At 64.4% G+C, this 20,718-nt stretch overlaps 2 protein-coding genes across 6 annotated transcripts; one reads left to right on the forward strand and one right to left on the reverse strand.

The window, feature by feature from the left end:
• The first annotated feature begins 200 nt into the window (after nucleotides 1-200).
• On the forward strand, nucleotides 201-9,520 carry POGK (pogo transposable element derived with KRAB domain). 5 transcript variants are annotated; one of them, XM_029080617.2, is made up of 7 exons: nucleotides 315-583; nucleotides 2,855-2,909; nucleotides 3,849-3,982; nucleotides 4,865-4,991; nucleotides 5,229-5,345; nucleotides 5,482-6,948; nucleotides 7,417-9,520. In XM_029080617.2, exons 3-6 carry the CDS (start codon nucleotides 3,851-3,853, stop codon nucleotides 6,945-6,947), a joined length of 1,842 nt encoding a protein of 613 aa, XP_028936450.1. In that variant the 5' UTR covers nucleotides 315-583; nucleotides 2,855-2,909; nucleotides 3,849-3,850; the 3' UTR covers nucleotide 6,948; nucleotides 7,417-9,520. The 5 variants fall into 5 exon arrangements, with proteins under 5 accessions (XP_028936452.1, XP_028936450.1, XP_028936451.1 ...); XM_029080619.1 differs by lacking the exons at nucleotides 315-583; nucleotides 2,855-2,909 and adding an exon at nucleotides 201-234; XM_029080618.2 differs by lacking the exon at nucleotides 2,855-2,909.
• Nucleotides 9,521-9,833: 313 nt separating this feature from the next.
• TADA1 (transcriptional adaptor 1) lies at nucleotides 9,834-17,525 on the reverse strand. The gene is made up of 8 exons (XM_029080621.2): nucleotides 17,377-17,525; nucleotides 15,443-15,534; nucleotides 14,303-14,368; nucleotides 13,699-13,796; nucleotides 12,310-12,519; nucleotides 11,781-11,932; nucleotides 11,028-11,190; nucleotides 9,834-10,801 (listed from the first exon to the last, which is right to left on the reverse strand). The coding sequence occupies exons 1-8, from the start codon at nucleotides 17,448-17,450 to the stop codon at nucleotides 10,649-10,651; spliced, it is 1,008 nt and encodes a 335-aa protein (XP_028936454.1). The 5' UTR covers nucleotides 17,451-17,525; the 3' UTR covers nucleotides 9,834-10,648.
• Nucleotides 17,526-20,718: the final 3,193 nt, after the last annotated feature.

Raw genomic sequence — 20,718 nt, forward strand, 5'->3', positions numbered from 1 at the left:
CGCGAAGGGCGGGGGGACGCACGGGCGCGGTGACGTCAGGGCGCACGCACGGCCGCGGCCGGGCGCGCGGGCGGAGAGGCGCCGGCCCCGCGGGTGGCCGGCGCTTGGGCGGCGGGGGCGGGGAAAGAGGGCCCCGTGCGCGTGCGCGGACCCGCCGCCGGCCGCCCGCCCGCCCCGGAAGCCCCGGGGGAGCCGGGCCCCGCCGCCCCCCGCCCTCTGACCTCTGACCCCGCGGTGAGTCCGGCCGGCCCGGCCCCCCTTCGTCCTCCGCCTGCCCCTCCCCCTCCCCCGGGCGTCCGGCGGGGCTGCGGGCGCTCCTTTGTTGCGGGCCCCGGGCGCGGGGCAAGATGGCTGGAGGCGGGCGGGACCGCCCGGCCCGACGGCCTCCGCGTCGTCCTCAGCGCCGGGCCGCTACGGGCTGAGCGCCCACCGGCCGCCGGGCGAGACCAGGCGGCGGGCTGGGACCCCGGCCCGGCCTCGCCGTCTCCGTCGGGGGCTTCGCCGATTGGTCAGTAGGGAGCGTTTCCCTCTGCGCGGGGGACTGGACTGAGCGCCAGGGAGAGGACCGGCCTCGTGATTTAGGGTATTTACTAAGCGCTCGTGGGGTGGCGCAGGCAAAGAGGTCGGGGCTCGCGGGCTCCGTCGGGGCCTTAATCGATCGTTCGGTATTGATTGAGCGTTTCCTCTGGGCGGGGGACTGGACTGAGCGCTTGAGGGGGGACCTTGATAATGACTAGGGTGTTTGCTAAGCGCTTATGGTGTGGCACGCTGTAGTAAGCGCTGGAGTGGGCACAGGCAAAGAGGTCGGGGCTCGCAGGCTCCATCGGGGGTGGAATCGATCGTTCGGTATTGATTGAGCGTTTCCAATGAGCGGGGGACCGTACTGAGCGCCTGGGAGGGGACCCTGATGGTATTAGGGTATTTGCCGAGCGCTTATGGTGTGGCACACTGTAGTAAGCGCTGGGGTGGACAGAAGCCAAACGGGTTGGAGCCGGTCCCTGTCCTCCCCGGGACTCGCAGTCCCCATCGGGGGAATTAATCGATTGTTCAGTATTAAGCGTTTCCTATATGCAGAGGACTGTACTCAACGCTAGGGAGAGGACCCTAATAACGGTTAGGCTATTTGCTAAGCGCTCACGGTGTAGTAAGCGCAGGAGGGGGCAAAAGCAAAGCGGTTGGACCCCGGCCTTGTCGCCCCCCTGGGGCTCGCAAGTCTGCATCGGGGGCTTAATCAGTCGTTCAATAGTGAGGGTTTCCTGTGTGCAGAGGACTGTACTGAGCGCTTGGGAGAGGACCATGTTAATAATGATTAGGGTATTGGCTAAGCGCTTAGTGTGCGGCAGGCACTGTAGTAAGCGCTGGGGTGGACACAAGCAAAGCGGGTTGGATCCAGTCCCTGTCCCCCCCCCCGGGGCTCGCAGTCCCCGTCGGGGGCCTAATCGATTTGTTCGATATTGAGTGTTTCCTTTGTGCAGTGGACTGTACTAAGCGCTTGGGAGAGGACCGTGATGATGATTTAGGGTATCTACTAAGCGATTATGGTGTGGCAGGCGCTGTAATAAGTGCTGGGGAGGAGGCAAGGTAACTGGGTGGGACCCCGGCCCTGGTCCCCCCGGAGCTCGCAGTCTCCATCGGGGGCTTAATCAGTCGTTCAGTATTGAGGGTTTCCTATGTGCAGGGGACTGTACTGAGCGCTTGGGAGAGGACCGTATTAATAACGATTAGGGTGTTCGCTGAGCGCTTATTGAGTGGCGGGAACTGTAGTAAGCGCTGAAGTGGAGCCAAGCAAAGCGGTTGGAACCCGGCCCCGTCCCCCCTGGGGCTCGCGTCGGGGGCTTGATCGATCGTTCACTATTGATTGAGCGTTTCCTGTGTGCGGGGGACTGAACTAAGCGCCTGGGAGAGGACCGTCCTAACCATCAGAGTATTAGCTAAGCGCGTACGGTGTGGCGGGCACCGTAGTAAGCGCTGGGACGGAGACGAGGTAACTGGGTCGGACCCCGGCCCTGCCCCTCCTGGGGCTGGCGGGTCTCCATCGGGGGCTTAATTGTTCAATATTGAGCGTTTCCTATGTGCAGGGGACTGTACTGAGCGCTCGGGAGAGGATCACGATGATGATTTAGGCTGTTTACTAAGCGGTTCCGATGTGGCCGGCGCCGTGGTAAGCTGTGGGTTGGACCCAAGCGGATCGGGCTGGACCCGGTCCCTGCCCCACCCCGGGGCTCGCGGTCCCCACCCGGGGCTTAATCAATCGTTCGGTGTCGATTGAGCCTTTCCTACGTGCGGAGGACTGTACTAAGCGCTCGGGAGAGGACCGTGATGGTGATCAGGGTATTTGCTCAGCGCTTAGTGCGTGGCAGACACTGCAGCAAGCGCCGGGGTGGATCCGAGCAAAGCGGGTTGGACCCCGGCCCTCGGCTCACGGTCTCCACCTGGGGCTTAATCGATCGTTCGGTATTTACCGAGCGTTTCCTTTCGTTCGTTCCTTCGTTCAGTCGTATCTACTAAGCGCTGACTGTGTGCGGAGCGCTGTGCTAAGCACTTGGAAGGTATAATTCAGCAATCAGGAGAGACCAATCCCCGCCCCCAACGGGCCCACGGTCTAGAAGGGGCCGGACGGGACAACAACAGAAGTAAAAAGGCATCCGTGGAAGTAAAGAGAATTATATAAGTATACTACGTGCGGAACGCCGTGTTGAGTGCTCGGGAGAGGACCCTAATAATAATTATGGTATTTGCTAAGCGCTTACCGTGTGCCAGGCACCGTACTAAGCACTGGGGTGGATCCAAGCAAACGGGGTGAGCCGCCGCGCCGCGTCCGACCGACGCTCATCGAATCGTAATAATTTTCCAGATGAGGGAACTGAGGCCCAGAGAAGTGAAGTGACTTGCCCCAGGTCACGCGGCAGGTAAGTGGTGGTGGCGGGGGGGGGGGGGTTAGAACCCGGGTCCTTCTGACTTCCAAGCCGGGGCTCCATCCACTAGGCCAGACTGGTTCTCGTCGCCGTCAGGGAGCTGACGGTTCATTCGGTCGCATTCGTGGAGCGCTCGCCGTGTGCGGAGCACTGTACTAAGCGCTTGGGAGAGCACGGCGGCGTAATAAAGAGAGGCGATCCCCGTCCGCGACGAGCTCACAGTCTAGAGGGGGGCCGATCCAGCGAGGGAGACGAGAGATCTTAAAAATAAATTACCGACAGGAGAAGCGGCACGGTGTAAGAAGGGGGATGTAAACGCCGTGGAGCTGGGAGGAGTATAAATAATAATAATTGTGGTATTTGTTAAGCGCCTACTGTGTGCCGGGCACTGTCCTAAGCGCCAGGGTGGATACGAGCAAAGCGGGTCGGAGCCCACGTGGGAACCGAGGCCCGGAGAAGCGAAGCGACCGGTCCCAGGTGACACAGCAGCCAGGCGGCGGAGCCGGATTAGAACCCACGACCTTCTGATTCCCAGCCCGGTGGTCCATCCGCCGTGCCAGGCTGCCGACCCCCCCTCTTGTTTCTCGGGCCCGAGGGTCAGGAGTTGGGCCTCCGGACTCTAAGCCGGGCAGGGACCGTGGCTACCGATTCCGTTGCTTGGCTGTCCCCCGTCCCCCCGTCCCCCCCGCCGCTCGGTAAAGCGTTGCGCGGCCGGGCAGCGCTCGATAAACGTCGCCGTTGGATTGACGTCCCCGCCCGGCCCGTCGAAGCCCCGTCGGGGAGCGCCCCGCCCGCCCGCCGCCGCCGAGGGGGCCCGGGCGAGCGCGTCCAGCGCTCCGGGGGGGCCGTCTTCTCCCCCGCCGCTTAGTACGGCGCCCGGTAAGTCCCGCCGACGGATCGGCCCGCCTCACCGGTCTGTCCGAATCTCCACAGAGATGGCCAGCCCGGCCTTCCCCCTCGCCTTGACCCTGAAGGAGGAGGAGGAGGAGGAGGAGATTGGCGTCCCGGAGCTGGAGGACGGGCAGGACGATCTGCAGAGAGTGAGGATCTGCGCGGGGGGCTACTGGGTGAGTGTCGGGGGCGGGGGGGGGGGGAGGCGGGGCCGCGAGATCCGAAAGGGCCGACCGACGGAGGAGGACGACGACGACCGCGGCGTTGGTCGAGCGCTTATTCCGCGGCAGGCAGCGTGCTAAACGCCGGGATAGACGCAAGACCTTCCGGGCCCGCCTGGGGCTCCCGGTCTCGACAGGAGGGAGAACGGGCGTCCGGCGTCCGTTCCGCAGCCGAGGGAACCCCGGCCCGGAGATCTCAGGGGACCCGTGCCCCGCCCGCAGTCACGCAGCCGACCGGTGGCCCGGCCGGGATCAGAACCCGGGTCCTCTGACCCCCGGGCCCGGACTCTTTCCACTAGGCCCCGCCGCTTCTCTGCCGGAGCACCCGGACCCCCGGAAAACCGCCCGGAGGAAGCGGGTCAAATAAAAACGAGAAGCACTGATAGTAACGGCCGCGGGATCCGATGGGCACGCACGGTTCCGCCAAGCACTCGGCAGGGCGCCGGGCTAGTCACGAGACACGGGCGCGGTCTCCGTCCCCCCCCCCCCCCCGGGGCTCGCGGCCGCGGGAGGAAGGAGAGCGGGGATCGAGCCCCCCTCCGCCGGCCGAGAGAACCGAGGCCCGGAGGGGCGAGGGGCCTCCCCCGAGGCCGGGATTAGAACCCGGGCCTCCCGCCTCCCAGCCCCGCGCCCCGGCCCGCCGGGCGGCGGGGAGACCCCCGGACCCGGGGCGGGTCCCGCGGCCCCCGCCCTCGGGGCGCGGGGAAGGCCGGAACCCGCCCCCCGCCCCCGAGGGGCTCCCTCTGCCCGCCGGCCCCGCCGGGCCCCACCGCCTCCCCGCCGGTCGGGGTCGGGGGTCCGGGCGGGCGCGGGAGTCAGGGGCGCCGGCCGTTGCAGGTGCCGGCCCTGTTCGACGAGGTGGCCGTCTCCTTCTCCGACGAGGAGTGGGACCTTCTGACGGAGGAGCAGAAGACGCTCTACCGGGAGGTCATGAAGATGAACTACGAGACGGTGGTCTCCCTGGGTCAGTCGGCCTCCCCGGGCCGCGGGCGGAGGAGGAGGGCGGCCCCTCGGGGCCCCGACCCGGACACCCCCCGCCCCGCCCGCTCCTTCATCCCGGAGTCCCCCTTCCCCTCCGGCCGGGATCCCGCCCTCCCCCCCCCCCCCCGGGTGCCCCCCTCGCGCCGGGGGCGCCGAGGGCCGCGGGAGGCCGGGGCCTCCGGCGTAACCCCGCTCCCCGGGGCCCGTCTCCCGCCGACAGAATTCCCGTTCCCGAGGCCGGACGTCATATCCCAGCTGGAAGAAGGGGAGGGGCTGTGGGCGGCGCCGTTTCCCGCCGACTCTGAGGAGTGGCTGTTCCCGCGAGGCGCGTTTCCGGGTGAGGGATCCCCTCCGGGGGCGGGCGGCGGGCGGCGGGGCCCCTCCCGGGGCGAGGGAGGCGCCGTGGGGGGCGGGGGGGGTCCCCGCGGCGTGACGCCCGGGCCCCCGGCCCGTCTCTCCCCCCCTCCCCGCAGGCTACGACGAGGCGGGCCCGAAGCTCCCGGCCGCGATGGGCCCCCTGGGCCCGGGGGGCCCCTTCCCGGCGCTGCCGCACCCCCTGGCCCTGGGCTTCCCCTCGGACCCGCGGGGGCTGGGGGCGGGCGGCCCCTGGGGGCCCGGGGGCGAGGAGGACTACCCCCCGTTGTGCCCGGGCGGGGCCGGGGCCCTGCTGCTCCAGCAGCAGCAGCAGCGCGGGGTGCGGCGCAGCTACGACGCGGGCTTCAAGCTGGCCGTGGTGGACTACGCCGAGGTGACCAACAACTGCCAGGCGGCCAAGCAGTTCGGGGTCATGGAGAAGAACGTGCGCGACTGGCGCAAGGTGAAGCCGCAGCTGCAGAGCGCCCACGCCATGCGGCGGGCCTTCCGCGGGCCGAAGAACGGGCGGTTCGCCCTGGTGGACCAGCGGGTGGCCGAGTACGTGCGGCAGCAGCAGGCGGCGGGCACGCCCATCACGCGCGAGGCCATGCAGCTGAAGGCCCTGGCCATCGCCCAGGAGATGCGCATCCCGGCCAAGGGCTTCAAGGCCAGCCTGGGCTGGTGCCGCCGCATGCTGCGGCGCTACGACCTGACCCTGCGGCAGAAGCCGCCCCCGCCCCCGCAGCCCCTGCCCGAGGACCTGAGCGAGAAGCTGGCCGCCTACCAGCGCCGCGTCCTGGGCCTGCGCCGGGCCCACGGCTACCCGGACGGCCAGATGGGCAACGCGGACGAGACGCCCATCTGCCTGGAGGTGCCGTCGCGGGTCACGGTGGACTACCAGGCGGGCCGGCCGGTCCTGGTGAAGACGCCCGGGCGGGAGAAGCTGAAGGTGACGGCCATGCTGGGGGTGCTGGCGGACGGGCGCAAGCTGCCCCCGTTCGTCATCCTGCGGGGCACCTACATCCCGCCGGGCCGCTTCCCCGGGGGCATGGAGGTGCGCTGCCATCGCTACGGCTGGATGACGGAGGAGCTGATGCAGGACTGGGTGGAGGCCGTGTGGCGCCGCCGGACCCCCGGGGCCGGGCCCCGCGAGCGGGGGCTGCTCATCCTCAACGGCTTCCGCGGCCACGCCTCCGACTCGCTGCGCGCCCACATGGAGACCCTGAGCACGGACGTGGTCATCGCCCCCGGGGGCCTGACCTCCCAGCTGCAGGTCCTCGACCTGGTGGTCTACAAGCCCCTCAACGACAGCGTGCGCGCCCGCTACGCCGACTGGCTGCTGGCCGGCAACCTGGCCCTCAGCCCCACGGGCAACGCCAAGAAGCCCCCGCTGGGCCTCTTCCTCGAGTGGGTCATGGCGGCCTGGGACGGCATCCCCAGCGACGCCATCGTGCGCGGCTTCCGCCGCTGCCGCGTCTCGGGCAGCCTGGACGACCGCGACGGGGCCGACGACGACCTGCTGTGGGAGGTGGAGGGGGCGCTCCTGGACGACGGGGACCCCCCGCCCCGGGACGGCGACAGCTAAGGTGCGCCGGGCCCGCCGGGCCCCGGCCCGGTCCCCCTCTGCGCTCCCCCGGCCCCCCGCCATCTCTCTCGCGCCGGGGAGGCCTCCGGGGGGGGGGGGGAGTGAGGCTTCCCGGGCCCCGGCCTCGATCGCCCCCGACCTCCCCGTCCGGCCCCCCGCCCGGCTCCCCTCCGCGGAATCGCCTTCCCGGCCTTCTCTCCCCCCGGTCCTCCGTCGCGCCCCGTTTCCCCGGCGGCCCTGACGCGTAGCGGGGGATCCCCTCCGGGGCCGGCGTCCGCCCGAGCGTCGGGAGCCGTGGGGGCGTGAGCGGCCGAGGCGGAGTCTTCCGACCCCATCCCGGGGTCCGTCCCCCGTCCGTCCCCCCCCCCCCCCGCCGTTAAAACTCACGTCCGCTCTGTGTCCCTCTATGTCTCTCTTCCTATCTCTCCCTCCCCCCACCCGGTCTCTCTCCTTTCTCTCTCTCTTCTAGAAAAGCGGCCCCCGAGGATGGGACTGAGGAGGCCGAGTCCTCGGAGAGACCGGGCCGGGGCCGGGGCCGCCCCGGGGGTGCGGCGGATGAAGGCGGTCTCTCGGTCTCCGCCCCGGCCGGAGGAGCAGCAGAGGCACCCCCACCCACCCCCCAGTCCCCTCCCGAGACCACCGGCCGAGAGAGAGCCCGCCCGCCCGATCAGAGACGTTGGGGGCCGGCCGGGCCGCCCGGGTGCCGTGGAGGGCCCCCCTCCGGGCCCGCGGGAGCCGCGGTGGCCCGGTGGAGTCCCTCTGGACGGACCGGCCGCAAGGGATGACCGGCCGGCGTGGCCGGCACCTCCCGCCCCGCCCCGGGGCCTTCCCGTTGGGCCCGCCGGCGGCTCCCGCCGACCGCGAGCCCGGCTCGGGTCGGGCGTTGGGACCGTCGAAGCCCGAGCGGGAGACGGGGGCCGGGCCCGGACCCCGTCCGCCTTCCTCGGCCGGCGGGCGGGAGCCGCCGAGGGCCCCTCCCGGCGGCCACGTCTGGCCGTCCCCCCCCCCCCCGGAGGACCGCCGTCTCAGTCGCCCCCGCCTGCGGTCCTGCCTCTGTGGAAAGGCATTTTCTCCATCGAGCCGGATCCCCCCCGGGGCCTCGCGGCGCCCGGAAGCCCTTCCGCGGGCGGGGACGGTGGAGCGCGGTCCGGGCCGCTGCCCCGGGGGGTGCTCAGTAAAGACCGGTCCCCCTCCGTCCCGGGGGCGCGGGCCCTCGGCACTCCGCGGCCCGATCCGTGGCGGCGAGGAGGCCCGGGCCCTGGGGAGAGCAGCCCGTGCCCCCCTCCCCGGCCCCGGCGGCGACGACGACTCCGGGGCCTCGTCTCGGGCAGGCTCGGGCCTGAGAGATTGGGGCCGCCGGGGGAAGCCCCTCGCCGAGCTGCGAGGAGACCCTCCCTCTCCCGGCCGGCGCGCCCGCCGCCCCGCCCCGATCCCGGGACGGGGCCGAGCTCACCGGAGGGACGTGTGGAGGGCGGAGGCTCCCCGAATCCCCTCCCCGACCCCGGGAGGGACGGACTGATCCGCGAGGCGGCGTTCCGGTTTGCGTGTTGTAGGAAGTAGCGAGGGCTCGGGGGAGGTGGACGCAGGCCTCGGGGCCAGTGCCGTGCCGGGCCCGGAAAGAGCGGTGCGTCTTCTGGCTCCGGGGCCCGTGGCCGCCCTTAACTATCCCCGCTCAGCTCCCTTCCCCCTCCCTCCCCAGAGCGACAGGGCAAGGCGCGGTCCCGGTCAGTCCTCACCACCCCTCGCCGGCTTTTCCGGGACCGGGGCGGAGGGGCGGGAACGGGCTCGAAAGCGCCGGGCCCGAGGCGCCCAACTCTCCGGGACCGACTGGTGCCCGCCCTTGGCCGCGGGGGATCCGCTGGCGCACGGGCCCTTGTCCCCCTCGTCCTCAGGTGGCGTGTCTGACCCCTCGGCCCGGAGCCGCTCCGCTCTCGTTGCCCCGGGGGCGCTGGGGAGGGGGTCCCGGCCGTTCTGGCGCCCACGGGGCTGGGGCGTGGGGAGAGGGTCGCTGTTACTACAGGCCGGCGCCCGAGGGGGACTGCGATGGGGCAGAGGTCTCCGCAGCCTTCTGCAGGCAGACCACGGTGACAAGGACACCTCCCTGTCCGGCCGGCCCCGACCCGGAGGCGGATCTATCGTCCGCTCCCCCGGCTCGGATCGGCCCCCTGGCCCCCGGTCTGAGCGAATGAAGTCGAGGCTCCCACCTGCCCTCCATCCCGCCCCCGTTCTCTGACAGAAGCGCGGCCTCCCGTCTCCGACCCTGAGCGGTGACAGCCTTGGGGCCGTGAGAGGAACGGGTGCTTCCCGTTCCATATCCTCCCCCCCCCCCCCCCCCCGACCCCCGCCGTGTAGACCCGTGGCACAAGAGCAGCTCCTTACAGATGGCGATCCCCGCCCCCCGCCCCGTATTTCCACCTCAGGGGCTCCGCCGTCCTTCCGCCACTGAACTGTGACCCTTGACCTGCCACACCGTAGCACCGGGGCCGGTCGGCCTCCCGGGATCGCGAGTCGCCGCCGCCCTTTATCCTGTAGATAGAGACCGGTCCCTCCAATAAAGTTTCATAATAAAAACCCGGGCGGCCCGCGTGGTGGCGTGCCGCGAGTTCGAAAGCGTCCCCGGCGGGAGCGGGGCGGCCCGGGCGGGGGGAGTTGGCCAGGGATCGCCGAGGTGACGAGGGTTCGATTTGTCGGCCCGATCCGGCCGTTGCCCCGTCTCGGACCGAAGGGCCGCCTGACGCCACGGGGGGGAGGCCGGGGCAGAAGCCGCGGCCGTCGGGGCCCAAGGAAGGATGGAGAATCTACCCCTTGGCCCCGGGCGGGGCTCGGCCGTGAGGTGTGTTTTGAGTGTGAGGCCCCGGTGGAATAAGCGAACAACTGGGCTCCCGCGACTATTTTGGTGTCTTTATTAGATCCTTAAGAAAATACAGTGATTTTGAGAAGTCATTTGCTCAGTTTAGCACTTGATAGAGTGTGTTGTACCCAGTGGGGCTGGGGGGGGGGGGGGGCACGTGTGGAGAGGGAGAATGCGGTCGATCAATACCCCCCGCTCCGCACTTCAGCTGGAACGGCCCCGGTCAGCTCGTCGCGCTCCCGTCAGCGGTCCCGGCGGGACCCGACGGCTTCTGTAAGATTCTCGGCCCGGGAAGCCGGGGATTTCCCTTCGCTTGACTCACCGCATCCTAGGCCTAGGGAACTGTGGCCGTTAAAGCTGGTACGATCTTCGGGATGGAACCGTCTGCGGGCTCTTTGTCCCGCCCGGCTGGGGGCAGAAGGTCACCCGCTCTCCCGGTTGGACTCCCAACACTTCCGTGAGCCAGAGCCAGTCCCCGGCCTCCAACGTGCCCAAGGTTGGAGGCCCGGGCCCGGTGGAGGCCGCGGCCGTTCGCCCCAAAGCCCCAGGGGGAGACCCACAAGGTGTGGGGCAGGACCCTCTGTCCCGGATGGAACGGCCCCGGGGAGAGAATCGTGGGAGCCTCCGGGCTAAATTCGGGAAGGAAGGAACGCGGGAGGGCGGAGGTTACCCTCGGTCCCGGACCGGAGAGGGGACGGGCCGCCGGAGACAGGCTCCACGGCCGGCCGGCGACGGTCGCCGCTCCAAAAGGCCGCCGGGAGTCCCCGGGGGTACCGGGTCCTCCTGCCCCGAGAGGAAAGTCCTGTCCGGTGGGCCGGGGCCGGCTCCCCGGCTCCCGCCCGCGGGCGCCTCAGCCCAGCAGGAGCCGCTCCCTGGCAGCCAGGCGTTGGCGGTGGACACGGTCCTGCTGCAGCTCCTCGTGGTTGGGGTGCCACAGCTTCGTGATGACCCTCTCCATGTTCAGGGCGTAGACCGTGTGCGTGGGGATCACCTCCCTGTGCACCTGCGGGGGCGGAGGCGGCCGCCGGCTTCCAGCCCGTGCCAGGATAGCCACGTTTGTTGTTCCCCCCCCGCCCCCCCGGCCCTGCCCCCGTCCCCTCGGGCCCCGGGCCTGGAAAAAACCAGGCCGGACACGACTAGGCCGGTAGTCGGGGCGGCGAGGGGCCCCGGGGGAGATCTCCGTCCGCCCGGCCCGGAGCGCGGACACCCTGCCGTCCCACCCCCGTTACCTGTAAGGCTTCGAACAGGTCGTACATGTTGACGGGGGGCAGGGCGGCCGGAAGCCTGTCCCCCGAACAGGCCAGGAGGAGCGCGGCCTGCTGCTCGGCGTCGTCGGGGGCCGGCTGGGAGGCCGGGTTCGGGCCGGCCGAAGGGGCCGCGCAGGTCGGGGGGCTGCGGAGAGAGGAGCCGCGCGACGCGCGGCCGCCCGGGGTGACCACGGGGCGCGGGGAGCCGGAACCTGTCTTTTGAACTGTCCTCTCCCACGCGCTCACTACAGTGCTCTGCCCACAGTCAGCGCTCAATAAATGCGACAGAAGGAATGAACGAGTCCCGCCCGTCATCCCATCTCCCTCCTTGGCGGTGGATCCAAACCGAGTTAACTTGGCCCAGCATTCGTCAGTCGCGTTTAGGGAGCGCTTCCTGCGCGCACAGCACTGTGCTGATGCGCTTGGGAGAGTCCGACATCACCGACACACTCCCTGCCCGCGACAGGTTTCCGGTCTAGACCGTGAGCTTCCAATCTGACCCCTGGGGTGCCTGGACACCGCGAGCTCCTTGAGAGCAGGATGGGGTCTTGTCGCTCAGTCGGACTCTCCCAAGCGCTCAGCGCAGAGTCCGGCGCCCGACGGACCGTCGGCTCCTTGACAGAAGGATCACGGCTGCTCACCCGATCGTAGGCCCAGAGGAAGCGCTTAAATAGCATTAAAAAAAAGGGGGGGGGGGGGGGAGGAAAAAGCAGGGGGCTAAAGAGGCGGACTCACCACTCTATTAGATGGTTGTAGGCGACGACGCTGTTTTTCAAGTAGGGCTGGGGATTCACGTTGCTTCCGAAGGCGAACTTGAAGTGGCCGTCTCTCAACCGGTAAGCTTTCCTCCTTGACACCACGGAGGTGAGGATGTCCTTAAGGTGATTCTGAAAGAGATGGGTTTCTCCGTCGGGGCCGATTCGCGGAGGGAAACCCCCGCGGCGGGGCGGCTTGGGGGCAAGTAGGGGTAGAGTGTGAGCCGGGGGCGGGGGTCTCTGCGTCTTCTCTACGCTCACCGGGAGTAGTAGCAATTACCGTGTCTGCGGACTTCCCTCCGCACACGGCAAGCGCTCGATAAGTAGGACCGAATGAGTGATAAGAGCATTTCCCGGCTAAGCGGTGAACGGAACGATCCCTCCGGCTGAGCCCGGAGCCCGCCCGCCTTGGGCGGCGGGGTCGAAGACGAAGACGAGGTCGAAGACGGAGGCCGGAGACGCGGGGGGGATCCCGCGGGGTCACGTCGCCGCCGGGGGTCCCCGCTGACCTCCACGGCGTAGACCACGGCGCTCACGGCCTCCTCGGTGACGTTGTCGAGCCCGTGCTCGAAGGCGGTGACGATCATCCTGCCCTCCAGCTGGCCCCGGGTGGGCAGCGCCATGGTGTGGGAGCAGAGCTTCAGGTCCTCGTCGTCCTGGGGGTCCTTGGCCACGAACTGCTGGGCGCCCGACAGCGGGTTCTGGGGCTGGAATCGGTGCTGTTCGGGGACAAGGCCGGCCGCCGCCTTACCACCCGCGGGCCGGGAGGCGGGGGACCCCACGGCGACCCGCCCGCCCCCCGCCCGGGCACGGGGAACCGGGACGCCCGGCTTCTCCTCGGGCATCCGTCCGGGCACCGTGAAGCCCACGTCGGGGGGCCGCCCCCTGACCCTCAGGTTGGCCCCCCGGGTAGGTGACGGACCCCGGAGGAGAGGAGAGCGACTAATTTTGCCACCTCCCAGCGTGGACGGGCACCCCCTGACCCTCCTCCTCCCTTCCAGGAGGAGCGGCGGGGTGTAGTGGCTAGAGCCCGGGCCTGGGAGTCAGAAGGTCATGGGTTCTAATCTCGGCTCTTGCGTGGCCTTGGGCAAGTCGCTTCTCTGAGTCGCAGTTCCCTCATCCGTAAAATGGGGATAAAGACTGTGAGCCCCGTGTGGGACAGAGGACACCGACCTAGAACGAGAAGCAACGTGGCCGAGTGGAAAGGGCACGGGCCGGGGAGTCAGGAGACCCGGGTTCTAATTCCCGCTCTGCTCCCTGCCGCCGGGTGACCCTGGGCGAGTCCCTTTACTTCCCCGGGCGGGCCTCCGTTTCCTCAACGGCGGAATGGGGATTCTCATTCTCTCGCTTCCTTTGGCTTTGGGCCCCATGTCGGGGTGGGGACTGTGTCCGACCTGATTATTGGGTGTATACTCCGGCGCTCAGCACGTAGTCGGGGCTTAATAAACACCATCACTCTCCTTACGTAAAGAGACGGCTAGAACTTAGAAGGCTCAGAAACGGTAGCGGTGATAACGATGATAACTGTATTCGCTACGTGCTTACTGCGGGCCAAGCACTGTGTCGGGGATACTCGGATGACAACCCGGTCCCTGTCCCGTTCAGGGCTCACAGCCCAAGGGGGAGGGAGAGCGGGTATTCGATCCCCATTTTACAGGCGAGGTAACTGAGGTACGGAGATTCTAAGTGACTTGCCCAAGGCCACGCAGCAGGTAAGTGCAGGGCCTCCCCGCTGCTTCTCAAGTGCCATCACCTTGAGTTTACAGAGCAACATCTCCCCCAGAGCCGAAGAGCTCCCGCTCCTCAAATCCCCACTCCCCTATTTAAAATAAAGACCGCTGCCGGCCTCGGACCCGCCGTTCCCGTGGACCCGCTGAAGCGGAACGTCGCCGACTTACGTCGAACTTCTGGCGCACCGACGAGAGCTTTTTCTTCCCCTTGGGCTTCCCGGGTTTCGTGGCCGAGCCCCCGGACCAAGGCATGGACCCGGTGCCATCTGGAAGGGTCGGAAAGAATGAGGACGCCGGCCTCTCGGCTGCTTTCTAGCGGCTTCTCCGCTGGCAAATTCCTGTTTCTCTTAATGCCCGTCCCCTCCTCTAGGCTGTAAGCTCGTGGTGGGCAGGGAGTGTGTCGGTTGATTGTTTTGGTGCTCTCTCCCAAGCGCTCAGTACAGTGTTCTGCACACAGGAAGCGCTCAGTAAATACCCCTGATGGAAAACGAACGGCATTACGGACGCACGGAGCACCCGGTTGGGGTCCCTTTCGTTCGACCGATGGTATTTACTGAGCGCTTGCCGTACCGAGCATTCGGGAGAGCCCGATATAACAATATAACAGACACACTCCCTGCCCACGACGAACTTACGGCCTAGAGGGGAAGACAGGCATTAGTAAGTGAACGCCGGAGGCGGACGTAAGCCCCTTGGTATCTTTACAGTTCCGTCCTCAAGGTCGACCCGCTCAGACCCGGCGGGGGAACCTCCGGAACGTCTCCGCGCTTACCTGGGGCGGAAACCAGGATCTGGCAACGGGTGAGTATGGCCAGGAGGAAATCGTTGTGCGAATGAACTGAAAGACAGGCAGGAAGACGGGGCGAAGTGAGCGGGAAGCAGCGAGGCCGCGTGGAGAGCGTCCGGTCTGGCCGTCGGGACGCTGGGGTCCTCGTCCTGGCTCTGCCGCTTGCCTGCTGGGGCACCTTGGGCAGGCCACTGAATTTCTCTGGGCCTCAGTTTCCTCATCTGTCAAACGGGGGTGGAATTCTTCCTCCCCACTGAGACTGTGAACCGGGAGTGGGACGGGGGCTGTGTCAGGCCTGATTGTCTCGTGTCCACCCTGGCGCTTAGTCAGTCGCTTGTTTTCAGGAGCGCTTACTGTGGGCAGGGCACCGTGGTAAGCATCTGGGAGAGTCCATTCATTCACTCAATAGTATTTATTGAACGCTTACTATGTGCAGAGCACTGTACTAAGCGCTTGGAATGGGCAATAGACACATACCCTGCCCACAGTGTGCTTACAGTCTAGAGGGATATAATAATAATAAAAATAATGGTTGTGGTATTTATTAAGCGCTTACTAAGTGCCAGGCACTGTACTAAGCGCTGGGGTAGATACAAGTTAATCAGGTTGGACTCCTGTCCCACGTGGGGCTCACGGTCTTAATCCCCATTTTACAGATGAGGGAACTGAGCCACGGAGAAGCCACCTGCCCAACGTCACCCAGCAGACAGGTGGCGGAGCCGGGATTAGAACCCAGGTCCTTCTGGGTTCCAGACCCGGGCTCTAGCCGCCAGGCTACGCTGCTTCTCTGACTTGCCCTGGGTTTCTGCCCCACCGTAAAAACCTCGCTTCCTTCTGGCGGCAGAGAGACGGCGTCCGAGGGGGAGGTTGCGGGGCTCTAAAATAGAGATTTCCTCCCGAACTGGGAAAAAGACTCCGTGAAGTGATGGGGAGGGATGCTGCTGGCTGAGGGGGAAGTCTTCCCTAAAGCATCCCGCCCGGCGCTCCTGCTGCTCCGATTTCCGCCCGCTCCCATTCTGGGTTAACCTGGATTCCCCCATTGGGATCTTTCATCAGATTTTTTGAAAACTCAAGAACCTGAGGATTCAAAAGCCACCCCCTCCCGGCCCGGCCCCAGCCTCTTACCATTATCCTGGGCCAGGAGCCTGTGAGCTTCAAGGTCGAACTCTTCTTTGCTGATCTTCTGCTTGAACCACAGTTTCAGGTTAGCCCAGTATCTGGAGGAGCGGCAGAGAAACCAGCAGCACCATCAGCCTCGGTCTCCCTCCCGGCTCTCCTCCGGCCCGGATCTTTCGCCCGCTCCCCCTCCGCCCCTCGGGGCGCGGTTTGGTCCCCCTTGGGTTCGCCATCTACGCTCGCTTCCTCGGGGAGTTGGAGCACGCTCCAGTCGGTCATATTTATCGAGCGCAGTGTGCTGAGCACTGTACTAAGCGCTTGGGAGAGGACAGGACAGCAATAAACATACTCCCTACCCACAACGAGCTCACAGTCTAGAGGGGGAGACGGACGCAAATCAAAAGCGGCTCTATGAGGATGACTTCCAGATGGACCTCGATTTTTGCGAGCCCCTTGAGAGACGGGGTCTGGGTCTAATTTCCTCTTGTGTACTCTTTGCCAGCGCTTAGCACAGGGCTCTGCACACATCAAGGGCTCAAGAGATTGAAAATCGGTTCACTCTCACAAATGACTACCGGGGCTATTTAGATGATGATGGTCTTGTCACTGACCGGTTGATGACTAGGAGGGGCCTCCCCTTTCCCTCTGCTCCCCCTCCTCTCAGCACCGTGCTCATCTGTATATATTATTACCCTATTTATTTTGTTAATAAGGTGTATGTCTCCTTGATTCTACTTATCTTGATTTTGTTTTGTTCTGTTTTGCCTTGCTGTCCGCCTCCCCCGGTTAGACTGTGAGCCCGTCACTGGGCAGGGATGGTCTCTGTTGCCGAGCTGTCCATTCCAAGCGCTCAGTACAGTGCTCTGCACATAGGTGCTCAATAAATACTATTGAATGAATGACTCAGGATGAAATGTCTGTCTCCCCCTGGAGACTCCAAGTTCCTCGTGGGCGGGGAACGTTTCTTCCAACTCTTGCTTCGTCCCCCCTCAAGTGCTTAGAAGAGTGCTCCGCACGCAATAAGCGCTCGGTAAATACTGAGGAGGGAACTGAGGCCCAGAGGAGTGAAGTGAGTTGCCCAAGGACACCCAGCAGGCAAGTGGCGGAGTCGGGATTAGAATCCAGGTCCTTCTGACTCCCAGGCGCGGGGTCTAGCCACTAGGCCGTGCTGCTTCTAGTTCTCGGCCTGGGGGGCAGCTCTGGGGGTCCCTGGTCTGCCCTGATGTGGTGGGGGGCAGCTGTGGGGGTTCCCCGATCTGGTGGGGGGGGGGCAGCCCTGGGGGGTTCTTGCTCTGGGGTGGGATCCTGGCCCTGGGGGGATTCCCTGCTCTGGTTGAGGGGGCAGCTCTGGGGGTTCCTGATCTGGGGGGGTCCCTGATCTAGTGGGGGGCATCTCTGGGGTCCCTGATCCGGTGGGGGGTATCTCTAGGGGTCCCTGATTTGGGAGGGGCACTTCGGGTCCATGATCTGGTGGGGGGCATCTCTAGGGGTCCCTGATCTAGTGGGGGCAGCTCTGGGGGTCCCTGATCTGATGGGAGGCAGCTCTGGGGGTCCCTGATCTGGTGGGGGGGGCATCTCTTGGGGTCCCTGATTTGGGAGGGACAGCTCTGGGGTCCCTGATCTGGTCGGGGGCATCTCTGGGGGGTCCCTGATTTGGGAGGAGCAGCTCTGGGGTCTCTGATCTGGTGGGGGGGGGCAGCTCAGGGGCCCCTGATCTGGTGGGGGGCAGTCCTAGGGGTCCCTGATCTGGTGGGGGGCAGCTCGGGGGGTTCCTGATCCGGGGGGTGGGGGGCTCAGGGGTCCCTGATCTGGTGGTTCGTGATCTGGTGGTCTGGGGATCCCTGCTCTGGTGGAGGAGCAGCTCTGGGGTCCCTGCCCCGGTGGAGGAGCAGCCCAGGGGGTCCCTGCCCTGTCGGGGGAGGGGCCGCCGGCCGGGGACTCACTGCTTCACGTTGTCCCCCAGCGCCTCGCTCAGGTTCTTCTTGGCGGCCTCCAGCTCGCTGACAAAGGTGGCCATGGTGGCCCGGCCCGGCCCGGCCCGACCCGGCCCAGCTCGGCCCGGCCGCCCTCCCTTCCTCCCTTGCCCCCTTCCCGCTCACAACCCCAAAAACCGACCCACGGCGCATGCGCGCGGAGCCTTGCCCTTTAAAAAAAAAAACCCGCAACCAACTCTCCCCCCCAACCCCACATCGCGCATGCGCGCTGGGGCTTTCCCTTTAAAAAAAAAAACCCGCAACCAACTCGTCCCCCACCCACATTGCGCATGCGCGCTGGGGCTTTCCCTTTAAACCCGCAACCAACTCTTCCCCCTTTCTCCCACATTGCGCATGCGCGCTGGGGCTTTCCTTCTTAAAAAAACCACCAAGCGACCCCCTCCTTCCCCGTGGCTCTCGCGAGAACATAGAGGCGCGGCCTCCTCCTCCCTCACGCCTTCCTCCCTCACCTTCCCCAGCCCCCCCCAATGGCGCCCTTTTTGAGGGCCTGACTGTGTGCTAAGCGCTCTCCAGCCATGGCGTGGATGATCATAATCATCCCAATGGTGCCATTTGGCTTAACAGTGGGCCAGTCCCTGGACCGACCTATTGCTTTTGTTTGGTTGCCTGGTTTCCCCCCCCTGCTAGACTGTGAGCCCATGGTTGGGCAGGGATGGTCTCTCTCTGTGCTCCACTTGGACTTTCCAAGCGCTTAGTACAGTGCTCTGCGCACAGGAAGCGCTCAATCAACGCGATGGCGGGCGTGCGCGAATGACTACTAAGCACTGGGATGGATAATGATCACAACAATAAAAATCATTGTGGCGTTCGTCGAGCGCTTCACGATGGGCCCTGGACTCGGCGCTGGGGTGGATGATGATGATGATGATGATTGTGTTTGTTAAGCCCTCACTATGTGCCAAGCACTGTTCTAAGCACCGGGGTAGATAGACGGTAATAATAACGTTGGTATTTAAGCGCTTACTATGTGCAGAGCACTGTTCTAAGCGCTGGGATAGACACAGGGTAATCAGGGTGTCCCACATGGGGCTCCCAGGCTTCATCCCCATTTTACAGATGAGGGAACTGAGGAACAGAGAAGTGAAGCGGCTTGCCCGCAGTCACACAGCTGACAAGTGGCAGGGCCGGGATTCGAACCCACGATCTCTGACTCCCAAGCCCAGGCTCTTTCAAGATTGTCCCACATGGGCCTCACGGTCTTCATCCCCATTTTCCAGATGAGGTAGCTGAGGCACAGAGAAGTGAAGTGACTTACCCAAAGTCACACAGCTGAAAAGTGGCAGAGCTGGGATTCGAACCCATGACCTAGCAAATGCCACCGTCAATTATTATTGTTATTATTAGTAGTCGAGACATACTAGAATGATAGACTCCCCCAGTATAACTACAATCTGGGAGAAGCATCAGTGCCTACCCAGCTATTTGATCCACTTTTCTGTTCTGGTTGCTTAGTCTTTCAGTCATTCATTTTCATATTTATTGGGTGTTCGCTGTGTGCAGAGCACTGCCCTAAGCGCTTGGGAGAGCACGACAATAAACAGTAACCTCCTCCTGTTGTGTAGTAATAATAGTTGTAAGGGTATTTAAACAGAAGGTCTTGGATTCTAATCCCAGTTCTGCCACCTGAGTGTTGTGTGACCTTGGCTAAGTCACTTAACTTCTTTGAGCCTCAGTTACCTCAGTGGTAAAACGAAGATTAAGGCAGTGAGCAAGTGTGGGTTAGGGACTGTGTCCAACCTGATTTGCTTCTCTCCATCCCAGCGCTTAGTACAGTGGCTGGTACAAAGTAAGTGCTTAACAAATACCATTTTTTTTTTCATTCTACCGAAAGCAATACATGGAAAAGAACAACAGAAGCAGAAGACACGTCCCCCTGCCCACGAGGAGCTAACACTCTAGCAGGAGAGACATACGTGGAAATAATCACGAGCGGTCTGATTCCAGGACAGATACATTGATTATTCAATCGAATACGCATGATCTATAGACATTTAAGAGGCTGCCCGAGTGTTGAGGAGATTCTGTGGGTAGCCATCGCCATAGTGACCACCCGGGCTGCCGTTGCCATGGTGATAATTGCAGGCATAAAGGGTCCACCATCAATGAGCCGGTTAAGGAACGTCCCCTCCCAAATATCTCTTCTCAAGAGAATCGGTGTTTGACAGCTTCTCCCACACTTCTGGAAGGTAAACCCGCCTTTAGCGATGGTTGTCATGGATAACAATAATAACGATAGTGTTTGTTAAGCACTCACCGTGTGCTATGCGCTGGGGTAGAAACAAGATTATCAGGTTGGATGCGGTCCCCTTCCCATATGGGGCTCGCAGTCTAAATTGGAGGGAGTAGGATTTAATCCCCATTTTAGAGATGAGGTGCACAGAGAAATGAAGTGACTTGCCCAAGGTCATACAGCAGAAAAGGGACGGAGCAGGGAGTAGAACCCAGGTCCTCTCACGCTTTCCACCCAGACTGTCTCCACGAGGCCACGCGCTGCTGCTCTTCGCCGAAAGAAGGAATGAAAATGGAGTGGAGGAGTCTGGATGAGGGGAAGGGACCCTGTTTGCCCTCTGATCCTTGGAAACCTTTATTCCGTCAGGAAAACTCTTTCCTTCCTAAGAAGATTCGAGTCTCACCTCTCCCTTCCCAGAACCACTGACCTGCCCATCTTGGAAAAACCGCAGTGAGCCTGTCCCCTTACAAATTCACTCTTTGACTCACTCAAAACTTTCTCTTTTTTCGGGAGGAAGTCATCAGAGCTTGTCCAGAACCTCGTCGGTGAGCCAGCGATGATCTGCCCCCTCCTATCTTAACTCGCTGCTCTCCTACTACAGTGCGGCCCACGTTCTTCACTCCTCTAACACCACCGGACCCCGACCTCATCTGTCTCGCCGCCGGTCCCTCGCCCACGTCCCGCCTCTGGCCTGGAACACCTTCCCTCTCCATATCCGACAGACGATCACTCTTCCCCCACTTCAGAGCTTGATTAAAATCACCTCTCCAAGAGGGTTTCCCCAATTAAGCGCCCAGTTTCTCAATCCCCTCTCCCTTTTGGGTCGGCTTTGCACTTAGAGATCCGTACCCTTTCTTCGCCACCCCACCTCAGCTCCAAATCCATAACTTATATATATTAACAACTGTCTCCCCCTCTAGAATGAAAACTCCTCGTGGGCAGGGAACTTGTCTACCAACTCCCAAGTGCTCAGTACAGTACAGCATTCTGAGAAAGTTTTGAGTGGGTGCAAGAGTGAGTTCTCCCCCGATTAGACTATAAACCCATCTTTGGGCAGGGAT

The sequence above is a fragment of the Ornithorhynchus anatinus genome, chromosome 16 (genome assembly GCF_004115215.2).
Source record: "Ornithorhynchus anatinus isolate Pmale09 chromosome 16, mOrnAna1.pri.v4, whole genome shotgun sequence".
Classification (NCBI taxonomy): domain Eukaryota; kingdom Metazoa; phylum Chordata; class Mammalia; order Monotremata; family Ornithorhynchidae; genus Ornithorhynchus; species Ornithorhynchus anatinus.